A 20,933-nucleotide genomic window follows, 5' to 3' on the forward strand; every position below is an offset into this window, starting at 1 on the left:
ATAGTCTTCTAAGTGGGTGATTAGTTTTTTAAGTTCTTTGAACTTCACCTTCCCAATGAGTCTTCCAGAAATTCTCAGCTTCTCAGCCACGGCCCTTGAGTGAGCAAGTGCCTTGAGGGGAAACTGATCCCAAAGGCAGGGTTCACCTCCGCAGTATTGGTCCCCGTTTTCTCCACAGCCTTTTTACGCCTTGATACGCACATTACGGCTTTACCAGTTTTCTCTGCACAAGGATTGGTGCAGAACAAGCGAATCACTGTTTGCTCGAGGCTGAACTCTCCACACGCCTTACTGTATAATTAGCTGATTTTATTGAAGAGTTCCAAGTCTGGAGTAAAACAGATTTGGGTTCAAATCTCTATTGTGCGACTTTCTAGCTGTGTGATGTTAGGTGAACTGTCTTTTTGTCATCTGGCGAATGGACGTAACAGGAGTATCTACCTTGAGTCGTTTCTAAGGATTTACTTTAAAACACAGGCGTAGCAGGAATAGAGCCATGTTAATTTTGAAAGGCTTCTACTCATCTTCGCAGTTATCCCTATGGAAGGGACGGACCAGCGCAGCTGTGAGCCGTGAGCCGGAGCGGGGGTGCCTGCTCGAGACCCCGTGCAGGTCTTAGCTTCTCCCTCGGCCCCTCCAGCTCACGGTGGAAGAGCTTCCAGCACCATGGGGAGTACTCTGGGCCTGCACCGATCAACTGGAGGAAGAATCAGGATTTAGCAGTAGGGACAAGAAAATATGCTTTATTAGCAAGATGTGAGAAAATGGCCCTGCACTGGGCCCCCAAATTTAATGGGAGCGGACAGGTCAGCCACTGGGGCTTGCTCTGGGGAGGGCAGAGCATTTGCTGGGCCTGGGCCTCCCGGTGCCCAGGGAAGGCTTCCCCCTTCCTCAGGGTCCTGCTCGGTAGAAAGGTCACAGGGGCTCTGAAACAGGAACCCTGAGCGATTATTCTGTGCTCTTTGATAAGAAAACCTTTTTTTAATTTTTTTCACAGATCCCATACTATCACGTACTGCAAGCCTTGCCCTGCTCCTCTGCACTTGTGTTCGAGAAGCATTATCAGAGACTTCTCTTTGTTGTGAAATGACTTTGGTGTTCAGAGTTTGAAACCTACAAAATCTTATCACCACGCAAACTATAAAACCACGCTGCGGGTTTCTCCCGCTCGCCTGGGCTGCGGCTTGTGTGTGACGCTGGCATGGCTGCCTGCGGAGGTGAGCCAGCTGGCCACAGGCAGCCTCTCCCAGGTACGGCTTGGTAGTGAAGAGCACCACGTGCCAGAGCCTGGCACGGTTTCGCTGATTCCAGAAATGGAAGCCCCAGGGCCTGACCTGCCCCACAACTACAGGAAGCTGACATTATTCATCAACACAGCACTGTCTTAACAGTGAGGCAAAACTTGCCACTGGCATTGTGCAGCTAATGTTGCAAACATTTCAACAGTGTTGACGCAAAGAGCCAAAAAACCCAGAGAGATCACTGGCAGATAGGTGGCATCAAACCGTCCCACCAAACCAGGGTGCAAATGTGTCCTGTTCTTCCAGTCCTGGGGATCACTGTGCTTTTACCCAGCTAACATAAGCTCACATCCTCACTCTAGGAAGCCAGGTCTCTACGGTGATGCGTAAGTAACAGGAAGTCCCAGAGGTGCCAGTCCAGAAACAACTCCTGGCTGTTGCTGGTGCCCATGTTGCCTGGAGACCACTGTCTGTGCTTCTGTGCTGCTTTTTGCCATCTGGAAACCATCTCTAAGCTAGTGCCAGCATCTTGGAACCATCTGGTCCCTGTGTGGACACAGCCCCTCGCTGAATGGTCCAAAGCACAGATGACCCTGAGCTGTAGTTTTGTACAAAGACGTACTGGAAATGAGGCTCACGTGAGGGAGTTAACAAAGTAGGGAAAATGAGAGTGGGTGGTGCATCCCAGGGCCCTTACAACCCACGGCCGCACCCTTCCCAGGGGGATCTGTGACTAGCGGCCTCCTCTCTAGGCCCTGCCTGCAGTGAGGAAGGCCTGCTCCTCTCCTGCACAGGCGTGTCCCCCAAACGCTGCTCCCCTTGATGGACTCCACAGCTCCAATTCTCCTCTCCCCAGCTCCTAACAGGAGAGACTGAGCAATCACATAATTGTCTCTGCATTCTCCCGGCCCTGCCCCCGCCTCAGGACCTGGCCACTGGAGTATTTCTGCCAGCAGTGACCGCTTAGTTAGCTCCCAGGCTAAAAACGCAGACCTGCCCTCTGGGCACAACAACTGCATCACCCGGAGACAAGCCACAGCGCCCTCTGTCGAACATCTATCTGCCCAGTCCTGATTTTTTCTGATTACAGTTAGCAATAACGATCCTGAAAGCTAAATCTCATCTATGTATGATATCTTTTCAAACCTTTGCTGGTTGAAAAGGTATGCGTTCACTTAGTCTGCAGGTAAACGGCAGGCAGTCTTCCGGAACTGGGGCTGGAACAATGAGCATAAATATGCTGCTCTCAAGCCTCGGAGCCCTCACACATTGTGAGAGAGAAAGAAGGAAATAAACAAACTGCAACAGCATTAAATGCCAAGTAAATTGTACTTCCAGAGAAAAGTCCTCCTAAGGAACTGGCAATCATGCCGAGATCTGATGTCAACAAAGGAAGGACTACGGTGTTTGGAGCAAAAAGATCAGCAACCTAAAAAGCCCTGGGATGAGGAGGAGACAGTGCTGGAACTCAAGACCTAGCCAAAGTGCAGGCTTTGCGGAGCTCAGATTGACGGAGGAGGCAAGGGCCCAGGCTTTCGGGACTTTGCGAGCCACGTTAACCAGTCTGATCTTCACTCAGAGAACAAGACTGCGCTCTTCTGAACACGTCATACCTGCTGGAATGGCTACAGGCTACTCGTATCTCATACGCCCTACAGCCTCACCAACACTGAGCAACAACTCCACAGTTTAACTTCCACGTACTAAGTCTGTGTGTGTATTTACTGCCCATTCGTGTTGGAGTACTGTCTTATTTTATTAACTGGACCCATTTTTTTTTTTTTTTTTTTGCTGGACTCAATTTAAGACTTAATTGCCTTTTCTATCTTTTTTCTAATTGTTTGCCTTTAAATTTTATATATATATTATATAACTATGGATACTTCCAAAATTAGTGAAAAATAGAATTAGAAGATAAGCTTCTTTTTGATGCAAAAGTACTGTGAAATCCTTGCATATGAGGGGTCTTTGAAAAGTTCATGAAAAACACATACTTGAGAAAACTATGCATGGATTTTACATTTTGGGGGGGTACCAAAAAAAACTTATTAATTCCATTTTTCTAAAAACTTTCTGAAGTAACTTCATATACAGCAATCTTTTAATGATTCTGCCAGGAGGTGTTTTCTAACCCTAGATTATATAAGCATCCATCTACATTTTCTGTTAGAATTCCCATATAGCAATTGTTCAGTCAAACATAGTATCTCGAATGCCCTCTACAAATAGAAACCTAATACTACATTTCAAAGAGTTGGTCAGTAATCCCTTAAAATGTCACCTTTATCATTGTAAGTGAGTAACTTAGAAGACAACGCATGACTACTTTCTCAATCTCTACTCTGTTCTGTTATCTACCTGTATATCTCCGTACCAATACCACACTGATAATTTTATACTGCATTTCCTGTTCGACAGAATCCTCCCCTCCACGTTTGTTTGATTTTTAGTTAGCTATCCTGTGGGAAACTCGCTCCTTCTTATGAAATACTAAATGGCATGTACAGGACTTTAGATAAGCCTGTAAGGCTTCAGACTACCTGAGAACAAGAACATCCATCTGGAATGGAAGGAGGTAGAAAACCCCGAAGACTGCAGCAAGCCTTCCAAACAACTGCCAAGAGTGACACCAGTGTCTACACGTGGGAGTGTGTTGTTGCAGAGTCTGAACAAATACCCCATAGCACCATTTACCATAATTCATCATTGCTTTTTTATTTAAAAAAATTACAGGGAGCAATTTCCAGCACATCTTGTTCTATAAAAGTACTACTGCCTGTATCAAACACTTTGTATCACTGTTAATTCCACTGAAGAGCTGCCTTTTTTTTTTTAAGGTACTAATTCCAATTGATGGGATACATTGCCCTCAAAATAGAAAGTGTCCACCATTTACTCAAATTTCAAAATTAAGAATATTGAGACATTTATTGCTTTATGTCTGGGCAAGATTCTACTAGCACATTTTTGGTAAATAATAATCTTTATTAAAAACTATGAGGTCATTCTGTTTAAAACTTTCAGGATAATTCACAGAAAATAGATATATTTATTCAAATTACACATTGAAGGGCTGGGTTACTTGCTTTGGATATTTACATGTGAAGCAGCTCTTTAAAGAAATGAGAAAAACACAGACAGGTCTGTGTGTCTTGGTGCACTATGCATAATTTAAATGAACAGACCTGGAAGGCCAATACTGTTACTCTATGTTGTTAGGATCTTTAAAAAAAATCAGACATTTAGTAGTCCATTTGTGCTTAAAATATTCATATGCATGAGAAGCTTAAAGGGAAAAAAAAACACCTCTGTACATGATATTCAAAAGAAAGTTATAAATTTTTTTGAAATTGCACTGTTATTTAGCCCACTTTCCTCACGTCAGACCCTCCTTTGCAGCTGGCACAGTCTCTCGGGTCTAGTTGGCAACCTGGGGAGGCCCCTCCGGGATCAGCGAAGTGAAGAAAGTGGTGATGAACGACCACGCGGCAGCCATTAGCCCAGGCCTCGGAACTGCACTGGCGTCTTCGCCTGCGTCTTCCCCGCTCTCATCTTCCAGCCCGTCGTCCATGAGACGCTCCTGCCAAAGGAAACCAGCAGCACACTCCTCAGTGATCCCACAGCTGGGAAGGAAAGAGTAAGCTCTTCTCGCTACACATAAGGACTGCAAGTGTGTAGTAAGGGAGTGGTGCAAATGTGGTCGTTGGAAATGTCGGAGTCCAAAGCTGGCAAATTAAGTTCCCCCTCGTTCAAGTCTGACAGGGATGAACACCAACAAAATACAGTAAATTCTTGCCATGTTCTTCATGTCTTGTCTAGGCTGTTCTCCCCGCTTGAGTCTAAGACAAGAAGAGTACTTCAAGGCATTCAGGGGAGACAGAATTACAATATAAGTTTAGATTGGCACTAAAAAGTTAAAAATCTACACATACAAGGGTCTTCAAAAAGTTTGTGGAAAATGTCTATTATCCAGAAACTATGAATGGATTTCAAAATGTTTGATTCAGTATTATACTCTAAGTTCTTCCACATGAAACCACCACAATATATCTGTTAGCTTTTCTGCATAAGCCACTCCACAAACACTTATGGAATATCCATGATTTTTTTGTTATCATGTTTGTCCTATAGAATGTTGGGAAAATATATACATTTAAACTACACAAAAGCCTCAATATTAGCTTCCCATCGCCAACCTTGGTATTAACGTCCAGTCCCTAACCTCAGTGCTAACATACCATTAACGCCCAGTCCCTAACCTCAGCGCTAACATACCATCTCCTCAAGTTCCAGGTTGTGTGCGTTTTGCCCATCGTTGTTGACTTCAACGTTATTGTTGGGAGCCTGTTGTTGACCTCCTTCCTGCCTAAAAGGAAACCATCCGGCTTGGTGTCTATTCAGGAAAATAAAGAGAAAAGAAAATAAGCCACAGTTGTTTTTATTTCTAACACTATTCAAACATCAGGGTCCAATAAGGGGAAGGTGTCTATAACTGAAATTAGGACAAGACCAAATCGCTCACTGCAGGCCAGGTACTGCCTTTCTCAAAGGAGTGACAGCAAAGCAAGAACCAATTCAAATCTAAAAGTCTATCATGGTTTCACTGGTTCTGTTACACATCAGAAAAATCTTTTTTGGTATTTTTCTAAATGAACTACAATTATACATTTTTTTATCCCTGAGGAGAAAAAGCAGCAAGTGAAAAATCTGTTACTTATGAAAAAACTTGACCTATACCTAGGACTTAACTCTTGATAACTATGATGAACAACAGCATTGTGTGCAAGAACATCAAATACTTCTTCCATGTCTCACTGAACTAGCAATATTTATAAAATGCAGGAAACAAAATCTAAACAATTCTCACAAAACATCCCTACAAAACCCAGCCCGCCCCACTCTGGGAGCAGAAGCCTGGGTAACGCTAAAGCCCAATGTTCATATTCCCTCACTTGGCATTAACGACAGACTCCCTGATCCAGACCCTGCTCTACTTAGAAAGTAGAGAAATCAGGGCCGGTGCTGTGGCACACTAGGGTAAGCCTCTGCCTGCAGCACCAGCATCCCAGATGGGCACCGGTTCAAGTCTCAGCTGCTCCTCTTCCAATCTAGCTCCCTGTTAATGGCAAAGCAGCTCCCTGTTAAGGGAAAGCAGCGGAAGATGGCCCAAATGTTTGGGCCCCTGCAACCACATGGAGGACCTGGAAGAAGCTCGTGGCTTCAGCTATTTCTGGCCATTGTGGCCATCTGGGGAGTGAGCCAGCTGATGGAAGATCTCTTTTTCTGTCTCTCTCTCTCTCTCTGTAACTCAGCTTCTCAAATAAACAAATAAATTCTTTAAAAAAAAAGGTAAAAAAATCACAAAAATTGAACATCACTCACAAGTAAACCAGCAGCATGGCTCCCATGACCATGATAAAGCGGCTAAAAGAAGAGTAGAAGTACACAATGCTAAGGAGAATTGCGGCGCGTGAGAGTGTGTACATCCAGTCTAGCCAGTCTCGGTTGAAGTCTTCTTCGTTGAGCACCGGGCCTCCCTGTGCATTCATCTGAACGTTCTCATTCACAGGTCGATTTTCCTGGGCCACTAGATTTGGAGCCGGTGGGGGATCCTCTCCAGCAACATGTGCCAAATTTAGAGGCTGTGGAGCAGCAGGCTGGGCAGGGTTGGCATCTGATGTGGCCTGAGCTGAAACTGCAGCTTGACTGAAATATCACCAAATAAATATTAGAAAGAAAATCCCATGCTACAGTTTTTTCAAACTTCCTAGGGAGTCATTTTTCATAAACCTCATATGGACTGTCACACTCCTACACTACAAGTCTTAGGTAAACGCAAATTCCAGTGGAAAAGTGGAGCCAAGATTGATGGCAGGTATAGCGCTGGAGAGGATGCTCTCTTATCCTGGGAATCTAAGACAGCATGGAAGAGGCAGAAGAAACAAAGGCAATGAGCACTCTTGTCTGCCTCCCATGAACCTACCTGACACTAAGAAAGTGAGTCCAGACCTTTTCACTAATGGCCCCTCTTATCTACTTGGAATGAATACTCTAAGCTAACCATCTCGCCCTCAGATCCGTGTTTTGAAAGATTTGCCTAAAATTGTGTATTATTAATGATTACCCTACTATCAATGAGAAATGACTTATGCTAGCATTTTATTAATTGCTCAGTTATTCTTTTTAAAATTTAACTCCAATTTATTTGAAAGGCAGGGAGACAGAGACAGACAGAGAGATCTTCCATGGGCTGGTTTACTCCCCAAATGCCTGCAACAGCTGGGGCTGGGCCAGGCCAAAGACAGGAGCCAAGAACTCAATTCAGGTCTCTCACATGGGTGGCAGGGACCCAACTACTTGAGCCATTACTTGCTGCATCCCAGGGTGGACAGTAGCAGGAAGCTGGAATTGAAAGCAGAATCTGGACTCCTACCCAGTAACAAGTGATGTGAGTATCCCAAGTGGCATCTTAACCACTGCCCCAAATGCCTGCCCCAGACTTAGTATTTTAGGTACTAAATACATCTCAGGGAAGAAGCCCTCCATGTCAATCTACTTTATGGAAACTCCAATGGGGGCCCACTGGTCCTTATTAATTTAGGAAGAATTGCATTCTTATATTCCTGAAGTTTGCTTATAATTTGCATAAAAGTCAAAATGAATTTTCCTGTAACAAGTTCCTAGTAAAATGATAATTTATCTAGGATCTGCTTTAAATTATTTAACAAAAAGGGTAAGGTTGTAGAAAAAGACTGACAAGAAGTGATAAATGCTGAAGCTGGGTGGTAAGCACACTGGGATTTATTTTACTATTCTATCTATCTTGTGATGTTGATCAGCTTTTTACTGAAAACATTTAAACAATCATGATGGCAAAAGGAAATTAAGTAACTATTTCCTAGGCTACAAAAGACTTAATATGTAAACAGGTATGCTAATAATTTCATATCTGTCTGGGACTTTTTAGTTTTTTCAAAACATTATCTGCCTTATGGATATTGGGACACCCAGGTGAGCTATTTTATCTGAGAAGGTAAGACTCAGGCGTTGAGTGATGTGCGTGAGATGACATGATTTAGCAGCAAGCTGCAGGAAGCGCCACTGACCTCGCACAGTTCTCTTGAGGCTTACAAATGAGACAAAGGCTGGAAAGCATCCAGCAAGCACTGGGCACAAAGTGGTCACTCAAATGCAACCATTCCCATAGCAACAGATAAGGTAGAAACAGCCTGCCTGGAGCCAAGGGCTTAGGACAGACAGCATCAGCACACGAGGTTCATAAAACAGGTTAGCTTTCTGGGAAAAGGTCTGGAGGAAGGACAAGGACACAGACTCCACACTGTAGGCCAGAGAGCCAGCAGCTCCTCTGGGAAATGGGAATGACCAATTCAATTACATGTTAAGAATGTTAAGCTGGCAGTAGAATGAGGAAACACAGTAAAGAGCCTAAAAGGAGAAGGAGCTTTTGAAGTAAAGTGGGTTTAAAAATGAGAAAATATCTGGGCAAAATACTGGAAGTAGGACGTGGGGAAAGACAGAAACTCCATGAGCTCATCTTCCAAGGTCACTGGGTTCAGGGATACAAAAGCCAGAATCAAAGATGGTTAAGGTTAAGAGCTTGGATGATGATGAAGACATCAAAGGAGTAGTCAGAAGGAAAACGTGCTTACAGAGAATGCAGTCAAATTCCAGACAGTGAATTTGATATCTAGGTAGTTTCCCTATGGAGATTTTCCAACAAGCAAGCAGAAATACCTCATGAAGCAGGAGAAGAATAAGGAGTCATCCACAAGGAGCTAACATCTAAGGCCATGGAAGGAAGAAATCCAAGAAGACTTCACCAGGACGGAATCCTGTCTTCCCTACCAGCTGTGACTGCAAGGGGAAAATGGGTTATCAGGTGGACAAAAAAAGAATGATCAGAAAGACAACAGAATCACAGAAACATGGAGAGAACATTAAAGAGGAGCTGGTCAACATCAAACGAATGCATAGGAAGCACAGAAGAATGGAGGCTAAGAAATGTACTCAGTGCTAAGACTGTTCCATGCCAACCAGAACCAAGACTTGTAAAGTACCGAGAGAGAGACCGGCATTGTGGCTACGGCCTGTGATGCCAGTATCCCACCTGGGCATCAGTTCATGTCCTGGCTGCTCCAATTCCAATCCAGCTCCCTGCTAATGCACCTGGAAAATAGCAGAGGATAGCCCAGGTGCCTGGGCCCCTGCCACACACGTGGGAGACCACACTGAAGATGAAGCTTCTGACTCCTGGCTTCAACCTGCTCCATCACTGGCTGTTGTGGCCATTTGGAAAGGGAACCAGCAGATGGAAGATCTATCTATCTCTCTCTCTCTCTCTCTCTCTCTCTCTCTCTCTCTCTCTCCCCTTCTCTCTGTAACTCTCCCTTTATTTTTTTACAGTTTTTTTAACTTTTATTTAACAAATATAAATTTCCAAAGTACAGCTTATGGATTACAGTGGCTTTCCCCCTCCCATAACTTCCCTCCCACCTGCAACCCTCCCATCTCCTGTTCCCTCTCCCATTCCATTCACATCAAGATTCATTTTCAATTATCTTTATATACAGAAGATCAATTTATTATATACTAAGTAAAGATTTCAACAGTTTGCACCCACACAGAAACACAAAGTGTAAAGTACTATTTGAGTACTAGTTATAGCATTAATTCACATTGTACAACACATTAAGGACAGAGATCCTACATGAGGAGTAAATGCACAGTGACTCCTGTTGTTGACATAACAAATTGACACTCCTACTTATGGCGTCAGTAATCACCCTAGGCTCTTGTCACGAGTTGCCAAGGCTATGGAAGCCTTTTGAGTTCGCCGACTCCGATATTATTTAGACAATGTCATAGTCAAAGTGGAAGTTCTCTCCTCCCTTCAGAGAAAGGTACCTCCTTCCTTGATGGCCTGTTCTTTCCACTGAGATCTCACTCGCAGAGATCTTTCACTTAGGTTTTTGGTTTTTTTTTTTTTTTTTTTTTTTTTTTTTCCCCAGAGTGTCTTGGCTTTCCATGCCTGAAATACTCTCATGGGCTTTTCAGCCAGATCCAAATGCCTTAAGGGCTGCTTCTGAGGCCAGAGTGCTGTTTAGGACATCTGCCATTCTATGAGTCTGCTGTGTATCCCGCTTCCATGTTGGCTCGTTCTCTCCTTTTTAATTCTATCAGTTAGTATTAGCAGACACTAGTCTTGTTTATGTGATCCCTTTGACTCTTAATCTGATCATTATGATCAATTGTGAACTGAAACTGATCACTTGGACTAGTGAGCTGGCATCGGTACAAGCCACCTTGATGGGATTGAACTGGAATCCCCTGGCACGTTTCTAACTCTACCTTTTGGGGCAAGTCCGATTGAGCATGTCCCAAGTTGTACATCTCCTCCCTCTCTTATTCCCACTCTTATATTTAACAGGGATCACTTTTCAGTTAAATTTAAACACCTAAGAATAATTGTGTGTTAATTAAAGAGTTCAACCAATAGTATTAAGTTGTAACTCTCCCTTTCAAATAAATAAATAAGCCTTTTTTTTTCAAAAGGACAGTGAGAGTGCAGTACACATACCAGCTCTACAGATATGCTCACTTTGATGTGATTCTTTCCATTCCCTTTTCCATCTGATTTCTTTCAATCTCTCCAGATAGATTTGCTGCCTTACAGTGAAATGTTCCTAAGTTTTTCCCCTTGTATATGTATAAAATGTAACAGCAAAGAAAGCATCTAAATACTGCTAAATGTAATGAAGAAAAAGAGGAAGGAGCCAGGAGCACATATAATCAATGTGAACCAGAGGTGAACCCTTTTTTCCTTTAGCCAAATAATTTCAAGGAGATGTCTGTGAATTCTGTCTCATAATAATTTGTAATAACCAATTAAATTCATTAGCGAATGAAATCCGAACCAAGATAAAAAAAAATCAAGCCAAGAACACAGTGAGTAACTACAGTCATGGATCAGGTTAACTTACTATTGCATGTAATACTGATGAGCGTACAGCTGCTGCCACCACAGCATCTGCAGCGGGCTGAAAGCAGGATAGGCCGGGAGCCCCGGTGGAACAGCCTGCTCAGGAGACTGGTTGTCCACATTTCTGCAGAAAAGAAATGAAGCCTTTTAATCCTCTAGGAGTTAAAAACATTTCTTCAATTTTCTATTTCTGGACTACAAATTAAGCAGCCACTAACAAAAATGTATTTAAATCATCCTGGAAAGAAAAATACTTATTATCAACATTCTTCCAATGAGACAATATGACTGATGATAAGTTAACCCAGGGCCCAAGTATATAACTTACACCTCAGCCCAATTTTTATGAGAAAACAAAGCAAGACCACAAAATGTGTAACAAACCTGAAATTTCTCATCTTCTCATTTCAGTACATAAAACCACAAATAACTTTCATTTGAGATACACCCTCCTTAAGAACCAAAGCCCTAAAATAAACTTTGTAACAAAATATTTTGAGGAATAGGGAACAAGTCAAATGATATTCTATATTAGTAATAAAATATTATTAAAAAATATAGCAGGCCGGCACCGCGGCTCAATATGCTAATCCTCCACCTAGCAGCGCCGGCACACCGGGTTCTAGTCCCGGTCGGGGCGCCGGATTCTGTCCCGGTTGCCCCTCTTCCAGGCCAGCTCTCTGCTATGGCCCAGGAAGGCAGTGGAGGATGGCCCAGGTGCTTGGGCCCTGCACCCCATGGGAGACCAGGAGAAGCACCTGGCTCCTGCCTTCAGATCAGACAGATCTCTCTGTCTCTCTCTCTCACTGTCCACTCTGCCTGTCAAAAAAAAAGAAAAAGAAACAAATAAAAATATAGTAGCTATGGGACTGACGCTGTGGCATAGCCAGTAAGGCCGCTGCCTGCAGTGCTGGCATCCCATATGGGTGCTGGTTCAAGTTCCGGTTGCTCCAGTTCCGATCCAGCTCTCTGCTATGGCCTGGGAAAGCAGTAGAAGATGGCCCCAGTGCTTGGGCCCCTGCATCCTCATGGAAGACCCAGAAGAAGCTCCTGGCTCCTTGACTTCAGATCGGCCCAGCTCCAACCATTGCAGCCATTTCAGGAGTGAACCAGCAGATGGAACACCTCTCTCTCTCTGCCTCTACCTCTCTGTAACTCTGTCTTTCAAATAAATAAATAAACCTTAAAAAAAAAAAAAAAAAAAAAAAAAAAAAAAAAAAAAAAACCAAGCTGAAACTTACTTAAATTTATCAAGCCCCAGAAACAGCTACCAGTTTACATGCAATATTGGGATAGAATAAAATGATGAATGATAACCATGAGGACATAGCCCAATCTAGGTCACCATGAGAAATAACACAGAATGACAACAAAACGGTGTGAAATAACAAAAGAGGAAAGAAGGGAAATAGATTATAAGGGCCTTTGGGAACATCAAACAAATGCAATATGCTGATCTCCGAATAGTGATTCAACCAAAATAACTATACAAAGACACGTGAAACAGAAAACTGAACACAAAATGAACTGGTATTAGATTACAATAAAGAATTTAAATTTAGTGAGTTTTCAAATGATATTGTGATTAAGATTTTTCAAGTTCATCTGTCATATCCATTACATACAGTAAATACAGATGAAATGATATGAATAGGTTTTGCTTTAAACTTCGTCCCAAGGGAGAAAAAAGGGAGAAGTAAGGGGACAGTTGAAAAACATCAGTCTGTTAATAGTTGTTGACACTGTCTGTTAGGTACCTTGGGATTTATTATAATATGACAGTGTTTCAAAAAACTTACGGGCAAGAATGTATTTGGCCTTGCAGTTAAGACATCTATGTCTTATTCAGAGTACCTGGGTTTGATTCCCAGCTCCAGTTCCTAGCTCCAAATTCCTGCTAATGCAAAACCTGGGAGGTGACCGTGATAATTAACGTAGTCTGATTCTTGCCACCCATGTGGGAGACCTGGCCAGCATTCCTCACCCTGAGCTTTGGCCCCAGCCCAGTACCAGCCATGGCAGACACTTTGGGAGTGAATCAGTAGATAGGAGTTCTCTCTTTTTCTCTCTATCCATCTGCCTCTCAATAAATAAGTGTTTAAAAACTGTGGAAAGACAATTAAAAGATGTGGTTATTTTGGTGCAAAAAAATTTGAAATCCATTCATAGTTCTTCCGTAATATACATGTCCCACAAACTCATAAATTCTTTGCTTTGTGACTATTTAAAAAGAATAAAGTCTTCAAATTTTTTAAAAAGCAGTGAATAAAAATTTTGTTTAACCTAAACATAGATAAACAGGGACTGGTTCATTAAATTATAGTAATTTATATAATGAAATATTATGTAATTGAGAAGGAACAGACCAGCTCATGTGCATCAAAATGGGACAATCATTAATGTATTTGGTGAAAAAACAAGATGTAGGCTAATGTTTATAGAAATCATGTACTACTTGCACAAGCTTATTTTATCTCTGGAGTAATACAGAGGAAAAAGCAAATAAAGGCTGCCTCTGAGGAGAGCAACAGGGAGTTAGAAGACACAGAATGAAAATCTTCAATACTTTTTTGTTTACTTTTAAAATGGTTTCGTGCACACTGTGCACACCTCTTAGAAAACAAGTTTTAAAAAATTGGCCTGTTTACTGGCCTCTCAGAACAGACTGTGTGCTCCTAAGAACAGAGAATAATGCTAACTCCAGCATTTAGCACGATAAATATGTGTTGAACAACTTCATATGAACATCAAGAAACCACTGAGAATAAAACATTGGTTACAGGCAACTACTCAGTAACTCACGAATTCCGTTTTTAAATTCTTCAACATTAGACAAAAACATGTGAGGTTAACAACATGGTGAAAACTGCAACTATATGGGGCAGGTAAGTGTTTGGCCCGGCACTGGTTGGGATACCTAAAGACAGTGGTTAGGACGCCTGCATCCCATATTAGAATATCTGGGTTCAATTTCCAGCTCCAGCTCCTCATTAGCTTCCTGATAATGCAAACTCTGGGAGGTACAGTGATGGTTCAAGTAACTGACGCCCTGCCACCAACATGGGAGACCTGGACTGAGTTCCTGGCTCTGTACTTCAGCCTAACTCACTTCTATCTGCTGAAGGTACTGCGATAGTGAACCAGCAAATGGAAGCACTGTCCATCTATCTATGTGCTTCTCCCTCTCTCTCTCTCTCTCTTTCTTTCTCTCTCTCTCCCCCCTCCTCCCTCTCCCTCTCTCAAATAAACTTACCCAAGAAACCACAAAACTCTAAAAAAACGAACTACAACCATATTACAGAAAATCACTTGCCAAGAAAAGGCTGCTAGCAGGATTTACCAAATGTTAACAAACCATTGTCCTTGGATCACTGGGCAGGTAATTTCCTCCTTTCTTTCTTTATTTTTTTCTGAACTCTTTTAACAACTCAAATAAGTGTTTTGGGTTTTGTGTATGTGTGTGTTTGGAGCTTGCTTACAAAAAGACAAAAGAGTGGGAACATGGGGAAAATACAACTATTTGGAATGTGCTATATGAGTTTCTCAACATTCTTCACACACAGAAACTAGCCAGAGCATAACCCAGACCTCTCTCTGGCCTCGGAAAGTCCACACAAGGAAACTGCTGACATTCATGAATGGGAGGAACTCCCAGCTGCTGGCAGAAGTCCCAATGGCCTGTTTGTTCTTTGGGGATAGACTATACCTGTACGTACTGTAAGATAAAAACTAAATATAGAAAGAAAAAAATAGAAATTCCATGGAATACATGGGAGTGGTAGAATACAACTGCAATTATAACAAAAATCAAGATCTAGACAAAATTTCACTCACAATTATATATGTGAAGGATATAGCAGAAGATATCAACATGTTTTCAAAGGTCAAGAATTACAGAGGTCAGGAGATAAAAAGAACTGGAAACTTTAATAATCAGGAACAAATTCTTTCATAGCAATCTGTTAAGTTAACCTTAGCTCCGCTCCCTCACTCCACCTGATTCAGAGCCACACCATGGGATCCCCAGGTCCCCAGAACCTGCCTTCTCCAGCCTCTCCACCCTGGCTGAACCTCCCCTAAAGACAGACAACTCCAGCGTTAACCTCAGAGGCCCCCCATCCTCCAGGCAGAGTCCGTCACCCTCCTCCAGGCTCACGAAAGCACAGGAGCAGATGGTGATTCATTTGCCAACGCGACCTACTTCCAGGGACAGCAAGAACAGAAGTCACTTTCCTGTCTTGTGTGGACAGCACACAGCAAATTCTACAGCAAGCATTTACTCAGTGAAGTCACAGGGTATCTACGTGAACAGATCAGTTCATGTGGTCACCAACGCTTAAAATCTACAAGGAGCTCTGACTACAGAAATGCTTTTAATAGGGGAAAAGGAGAAACCACCATTATAAACAAAGTCAAAATACAAGTGAAAACCTAGGAACAGACACTAAAACAAATGATACAGAAAACAGGGAGTCATGTGAGGAAGGCTGTTAAGGATACAGACTTCCAAATCAGATAGGAATTTGATGTCTGGATCTGTTACTGACTACTTCTGCCAACTCAGGTAGGGACAAAACCTTTAAGCCTCATTCCTTTCAACCATTAAATAGGAGAACATAGGACCTAGAGCAAAGAACTGATGTAAAATGTAATGAAGGGTGCTGAAGCTATAGCGCAGCGGGTTAACGCCCTAGCAGGCATCCCACACGGGCACCAGTTCAAGACCCGGCTGCTCCACTTCCTATCCAGCTCTCTACTATGGCCTGGGAAAGCAGTAGAAGATGGACCAAGTCCTTGGGCCCCTGCACCAGTGTGGGAGACCGGGAAGAAGTTCCAGACTCCTGATTTCGGATTGGTGTAGCTCCAGCCATTGCAGCCAACTGGGGAGTGAACCATTAGATAGAAGACCTCTCTCTCTTTCTCTCTCCCTCTTTCTGCACCTCTCCTCTCTCTGTGCCTCTCCTCTCTCTGTGTAACTCTGATTTTCAAATAAATAAATAATTCTTTAAAAAAAAGTAATGAAGACATGTACTCAATATAACACTTACTTTGGGCTAATGCTCAATTAAGTATAAATATCCCTTCAGATAAGGAAACTTCACGGTGAATTTTTAAAGGTATCCACAAACAAACAGTTCACAAAACAAAACATGTTTATCATGTCTCAATTTAAATCAAGGACATTCCAATTTATCACACAGGTAAGTGGACATGTATAACAGCATGAGGAATCGGGCTATCTGACAACTGTTGCTGAGAGTAAAGTGGAACAACTTTACTGCAATTTTACAATGAAGTGTAGGAGCCTCAGAAAATCAGGAACACTTTGACTCAGAAACTCCCCTCCCTACAATTTCCTTCCTAAAAATAGATCACTGATACGTAAGCATATTTATATTATATTAGTTGATTATATTTAGTGTGAAAAAAATTAACCCAAAATTCTATGGTAGAAAATTGCCTAGTTACACTTTTGTAACAGGATTACACATGCACCTCCTGCTACACCATGGGAAAGCCAACATTAGAGCTGATGGCTGATATTTGGAAATTCTGTGAGCCAACTTCTGATATCTTGTAATTGTGCATAGTGGGATTATTTATACCACAGAAACCTGCAAATGCTATAAATCTACAGTGTTTTGTTTTGGTTCTGTGCTTCTGTTTTTTCCATCTAGTTGTTAAGCATTTACCAGCACAGCACTAGTTGTAACTCTGCAATATTTCCTCACTTCAATGCTGTTCAAAGTAGTCATATACCTTGCTGTGGTCACTGCAATATTAGTGTGTCATGTCCAAGAGCTTTAAATGTGCTGAGTGGTTAGCGTGCCCTCTTGCATTCCTGTCATTTGCCTCGAGAAGAACATGTCCTAGGGAATTACTGATCCACAAAGAAGGAGAAACACGCAACAGACCTGAACTCAAGCTACAACCTGAAGCAGAGCTGTCCCAGGTGACTAACAGACCTGTGAGCAAGAAAAAAATAATTGTGTTGTTATAAGCCACTGAGTTTTCCAATTACTATACAGCAAGCAATTTTTAATTTAAAAATCAGATGGGGGTAGGGAAGAGCTGGCGTTGTGGCATGGAGGGTAAAGCTGCTGCCCGAGACACTGACATCCAGTATGGGCACTGGTTTGATTCCCAGCTGCTCCACTTATGATCCAGCTTATGCGAATGTGCCTGGGGAAGCAACAGAACATGGCTCAAGTGTTTGGGCCCATGCAGCCACATGGGAGACCCAAAAGAAGGTTCTGGCTCTTGGCTTCGGCCTGGCCCAGTCCTGGCCATTGCGGCCATTTAGGGAGTGAACCAGTGGATGGAAGACCTCTTTCTGTCTCTTCCTTTCTCTCTGTAACTCTTTCAAATAAATAAATCTTTACGGGAAAAAAAAAAACTTTTTAAATAAAAATCAGACAGGGGCCAGAGCTGTGGTGCAGGGGGTTAGGCAGCTGCCTGTGACTCCAACAATCCACAGGGGTGCAGTTTGGGTCCCAGCTGCTCCATTTCTGATCTAGCTCCCTGCTAATGTGCCTAGGAAAGCAGTGGAAGATAACTCAAGTGCTTGAGCCTGTACACTGACATGGGAGACCCAGATGAAGCTCCTGGCTCCTGGCTTCAGCCTGGCCCAGCCCTAGTCACTGCAGCCATTTGGGAAGTGACCTAGCAGATGGAAGACCTCTTTCTTCCCATCTCTCCCTCTCTCTCTAACTCTAATCTTCAAATAAGCCTATCTTTTAAAAACTTTTTAATTAAAAATAAAAATCAGACAATACAGAAAGGTACACTGAGTAGGTTTTGAATTTTATTATAAATTAAGACTTTTGCTATTTAAGAGATAAAAACTAAATATATAGAACTAAGTATTCTATAAAGCCAGTAAGCAATTTTTGGATTTAAAGTAAATAAATGTGACAGCAAAACAGATTGAGTCCAAAAATAGTCAATCAGGATTTATAAATGTGGCTATGTAAATGGACAACCAATATGATGATGCACATGTCTGCTCTGTTCCTCCCATATTTCCTCAAGAGCTAGGTAGGCAAATGATCACTTACATTAGGATTTCTCAAAGTTCCTCAGGTATTGTTAGGTTGGCAGATACCTGAGCACCACCCCAAAACTAGTGGTTCAAAAACCTCAGGGAGGGGGCCAGCACGATGGCACAGCAGGTAAAGTCACTGCCTGCAGTGCCGCCATCCCATATGGGTGCTGGTTCGAGTCCCGGCTGCTCCTCTTCCAATCCAGCTCTCTGCTATGGCCTGGGAAAGCAGCAGAAGATGGCCCAAGTCCTTGGGCCCCTGCACCCATGTGGGAGACCTGGAAGAAACTCCTGGCTTCTGGCTTCAGATTGGCGCAGCTCCGGCCAATTGTGGCCAACTGGGGAGTGAACCAGTGGATGGAAGATCTCTCTCTCTCTGCCACTCCTTCTCTCTCTGTGTAACTCTGACTTTCAAGTAAATAAATAAATCTTAAAAAAAAAAATCCTCAGGGAGCAGAGATTAGAACCTAGCATTTTGACAAGCTCATTAGACTGTGCACACAAACCTGCATGCGGGAAAGCATATGCAGACCAGTTAAAAATAAACTCACCTAAAATTTGAAAAAGTCAGCAGAGCTTTTATCTTGATGGTGAATTCTTCAAGGTCACTAAATTACTGTTTTTGAGCAGTTAAAGCTTAAAACTATGTTAAATAAAATTTCCTTAAAGATAAATAATGAAGTCTTCATTCACAAAAGAATAACAAGTATGAGACTAAGTAAAATTACATTCACCGTTTATTTTATTTTATTTTTATTTATTTATTTATTTATTTTTTGACAGGCAGAGTGGACAGTGAGAGAGAGAGAGAGACAGAGAGAAAGGTCTTCCTTTGCCGTTGGTTCACCCTCCAATGGCCGCCACGGCTGGCGCTCTGCGGCCTGCGCACCGCGCTGATCCGATGGCAGGAGCCAGGTGCTTCTCCTGGTCTCCCATGGGGTGCAGGGCCCAAGCACTTGGGCCATCCTCCACTGCACTCCTGGGCCACAGCAGAGAGCTGGTGTGGAAGAGGGGCAACCAGGACAGAATCCGGCGCCCCGACCGGGACTAGAACCCGGTGTGCCGGCGCTGCTAGGTGGAGGATTAGCCTAGTGAGCTGCGGCGCCGGCCCACATTCACCATTTAAATAACCTATTTATTAAACTTTCCCATCAACTGCTTTGTAAATCACAGAATGCTCTCTCTAAACATACAGACTTGCATTCCAGCGCACACCACTGACAGTCATTCATTTGAAGGCTTCCAAGTACCGGACAGACAGATGCCCACAAATTAGCTGGCTGAATGACTAAATATGAATGAATCTATAAGTAATTGCTAACATATTACTATGTGCCAGTTACTGTTTTAACCACTTTACACATATTAGCTCTTTAATTCACATGGAAATCCTGTAAGACAAATACTATTGTCCCCTAGATAATGAGCAAACTGAAGCACCTTAGGGATCAGACTTCCCCAAGCTCACAAGCAAACAGAGCCAGATTCCAAGGCAGGCAAGCTGGCTCCAGAATCTGCAGCCACTAGGCTACACTGTCTTCCTGAATTAACATCAATTATTACTCATCTAACAATAGATTTCCTAAGTGACACTCACATATCTCTTTGAAAGGTGTTTTTACTCAACATTTTAATACTCACTGTGGCAAAGTAAACACAATTTCAGACTATTCCAATCTGTTTAATACACTGCTTAGAAGAAAAAAATATATATACTGCTTAGTGTTGAATACCTTGTTGTTCATGTCTATTGATTTCCTCAACAGTCTAGTTCAGAGAAACAATTAACCTTCTAAAATTTTTTATTTACTTCATTACTTGAAAGACACAGAGATAGAAACAGAGGCAGATCTCCCATTTGCTGACTGACTCCTCAAATCCCTCAGTGGACGGGGTTGGGCCGGGAACACAATCCAGGTCTCCCACATGGATGGTGAACTACTTGAACTATCACCAGCTGCCACCCGGCACATGCATTAGAAGAAGCTGGAAACATGGGCAGAACCAGGACTCAAACCAAGTACTTCAATATGGATGTGGGCATCCAAAGTGGCAGGTTAACCACTGTACCCAGTGATTGCCCAGGAATTATTAATCTTTTATCAAGATATATATGGTCCTATTCTGAAGACCTACAATCTTCTAACTTTGTGTTTTGGTCCAGTTTCTGCTACAGTAAGAAAACATAGCAATTTACAAAGAAAAGAAGTTTATTTAGCTCATGATTCTGCAGGTTGGAAGTCCAAGATTAACTGGGCTGCTTCAGAGAGTATCAGGCTGTCTCAAACCATGGTAGAAATACACCAACGGAAGCAAGTACATGAGGAAAAGAAGGACAAAGGAGGCCAGATCAACTTTATAACGCATCACTCTTCAGAATTAACCTACCCCCAAGAGAAAGACATTAATTCCTCTTAACAACCTAGTCATCTCTTAAAGGTCCCACTATCTCTCAACCCTGTTATACTTGGGACCAAATTTCTCCGGAGCACTGTGTCACTGTGGCCCCGGCCCCATAAAATCCAAGCTTCTTACAACGCAAAATATAATCATTCTATACCAATAGTTCCAAAAAGCTTAACTCATTCCTGCAATCAATTCAAAAATCCAAAAATCTCATCTGTGAAATCAAAATAAGTTATCCTCTTCC

The 20,933-nt window shown here is 42.5% G+C and overlaps 1 protein-coding gene across 5 annotated transcripts in view; it reads right to left on the minus strand.

Moving 5' to 3' along the window:
* Window positions 1–3,930: 3,930 nt before the first annotated feature.
* Window positions 3,931–20,933, minus strand: part of HERPUD2 (HERPUD family member 2) — a 146,786-nt gene continuing 129,783 nt past the window's right edge. For all 5 annotated transcript variants that reach the window (XM_008261633.4, XM_017344425.3, XM_017344424.3 and 2 more), the window contains 4 exons: window positions 11,243–11,365; window positions 6,624–6,947; window positions 5,517–5,634; window positions 3,931–4,821 (listed from right to left, as the gene is read on the minus strand). In XM_008261633.4, coding sequence (XP_008259855.2) covers window positions 4,660–4,821; window positions 5,517–5,634; window positions 6,624–6,947; window positions 11,243–11,365 — 727 coding nt within the window. In that variant the 3' untranslated portion in view covers window positions 3,931–4,659. The remainder of the gene's footprint in view (window positions 4,822–5,516; window positions 5,635–6,623; window positions 6,948–11,242; window positions 11,366–20,933) is intronic.

Source organism: Oryctolagus cuniculus, chromosome 16 (genome assembly GCF_964237555.1).
Source record: "Oryctolagus cuniculus chromosome 16, mOryCun1.1, whole genome shotgun sequence".
Classification (NCBI taxonomy): Eukaryota; Metazoa; Chordata; class Mammalia; order Lagomorpha; family Leporidae; genus Oryctolagus; species Oryctolagus cuniculus.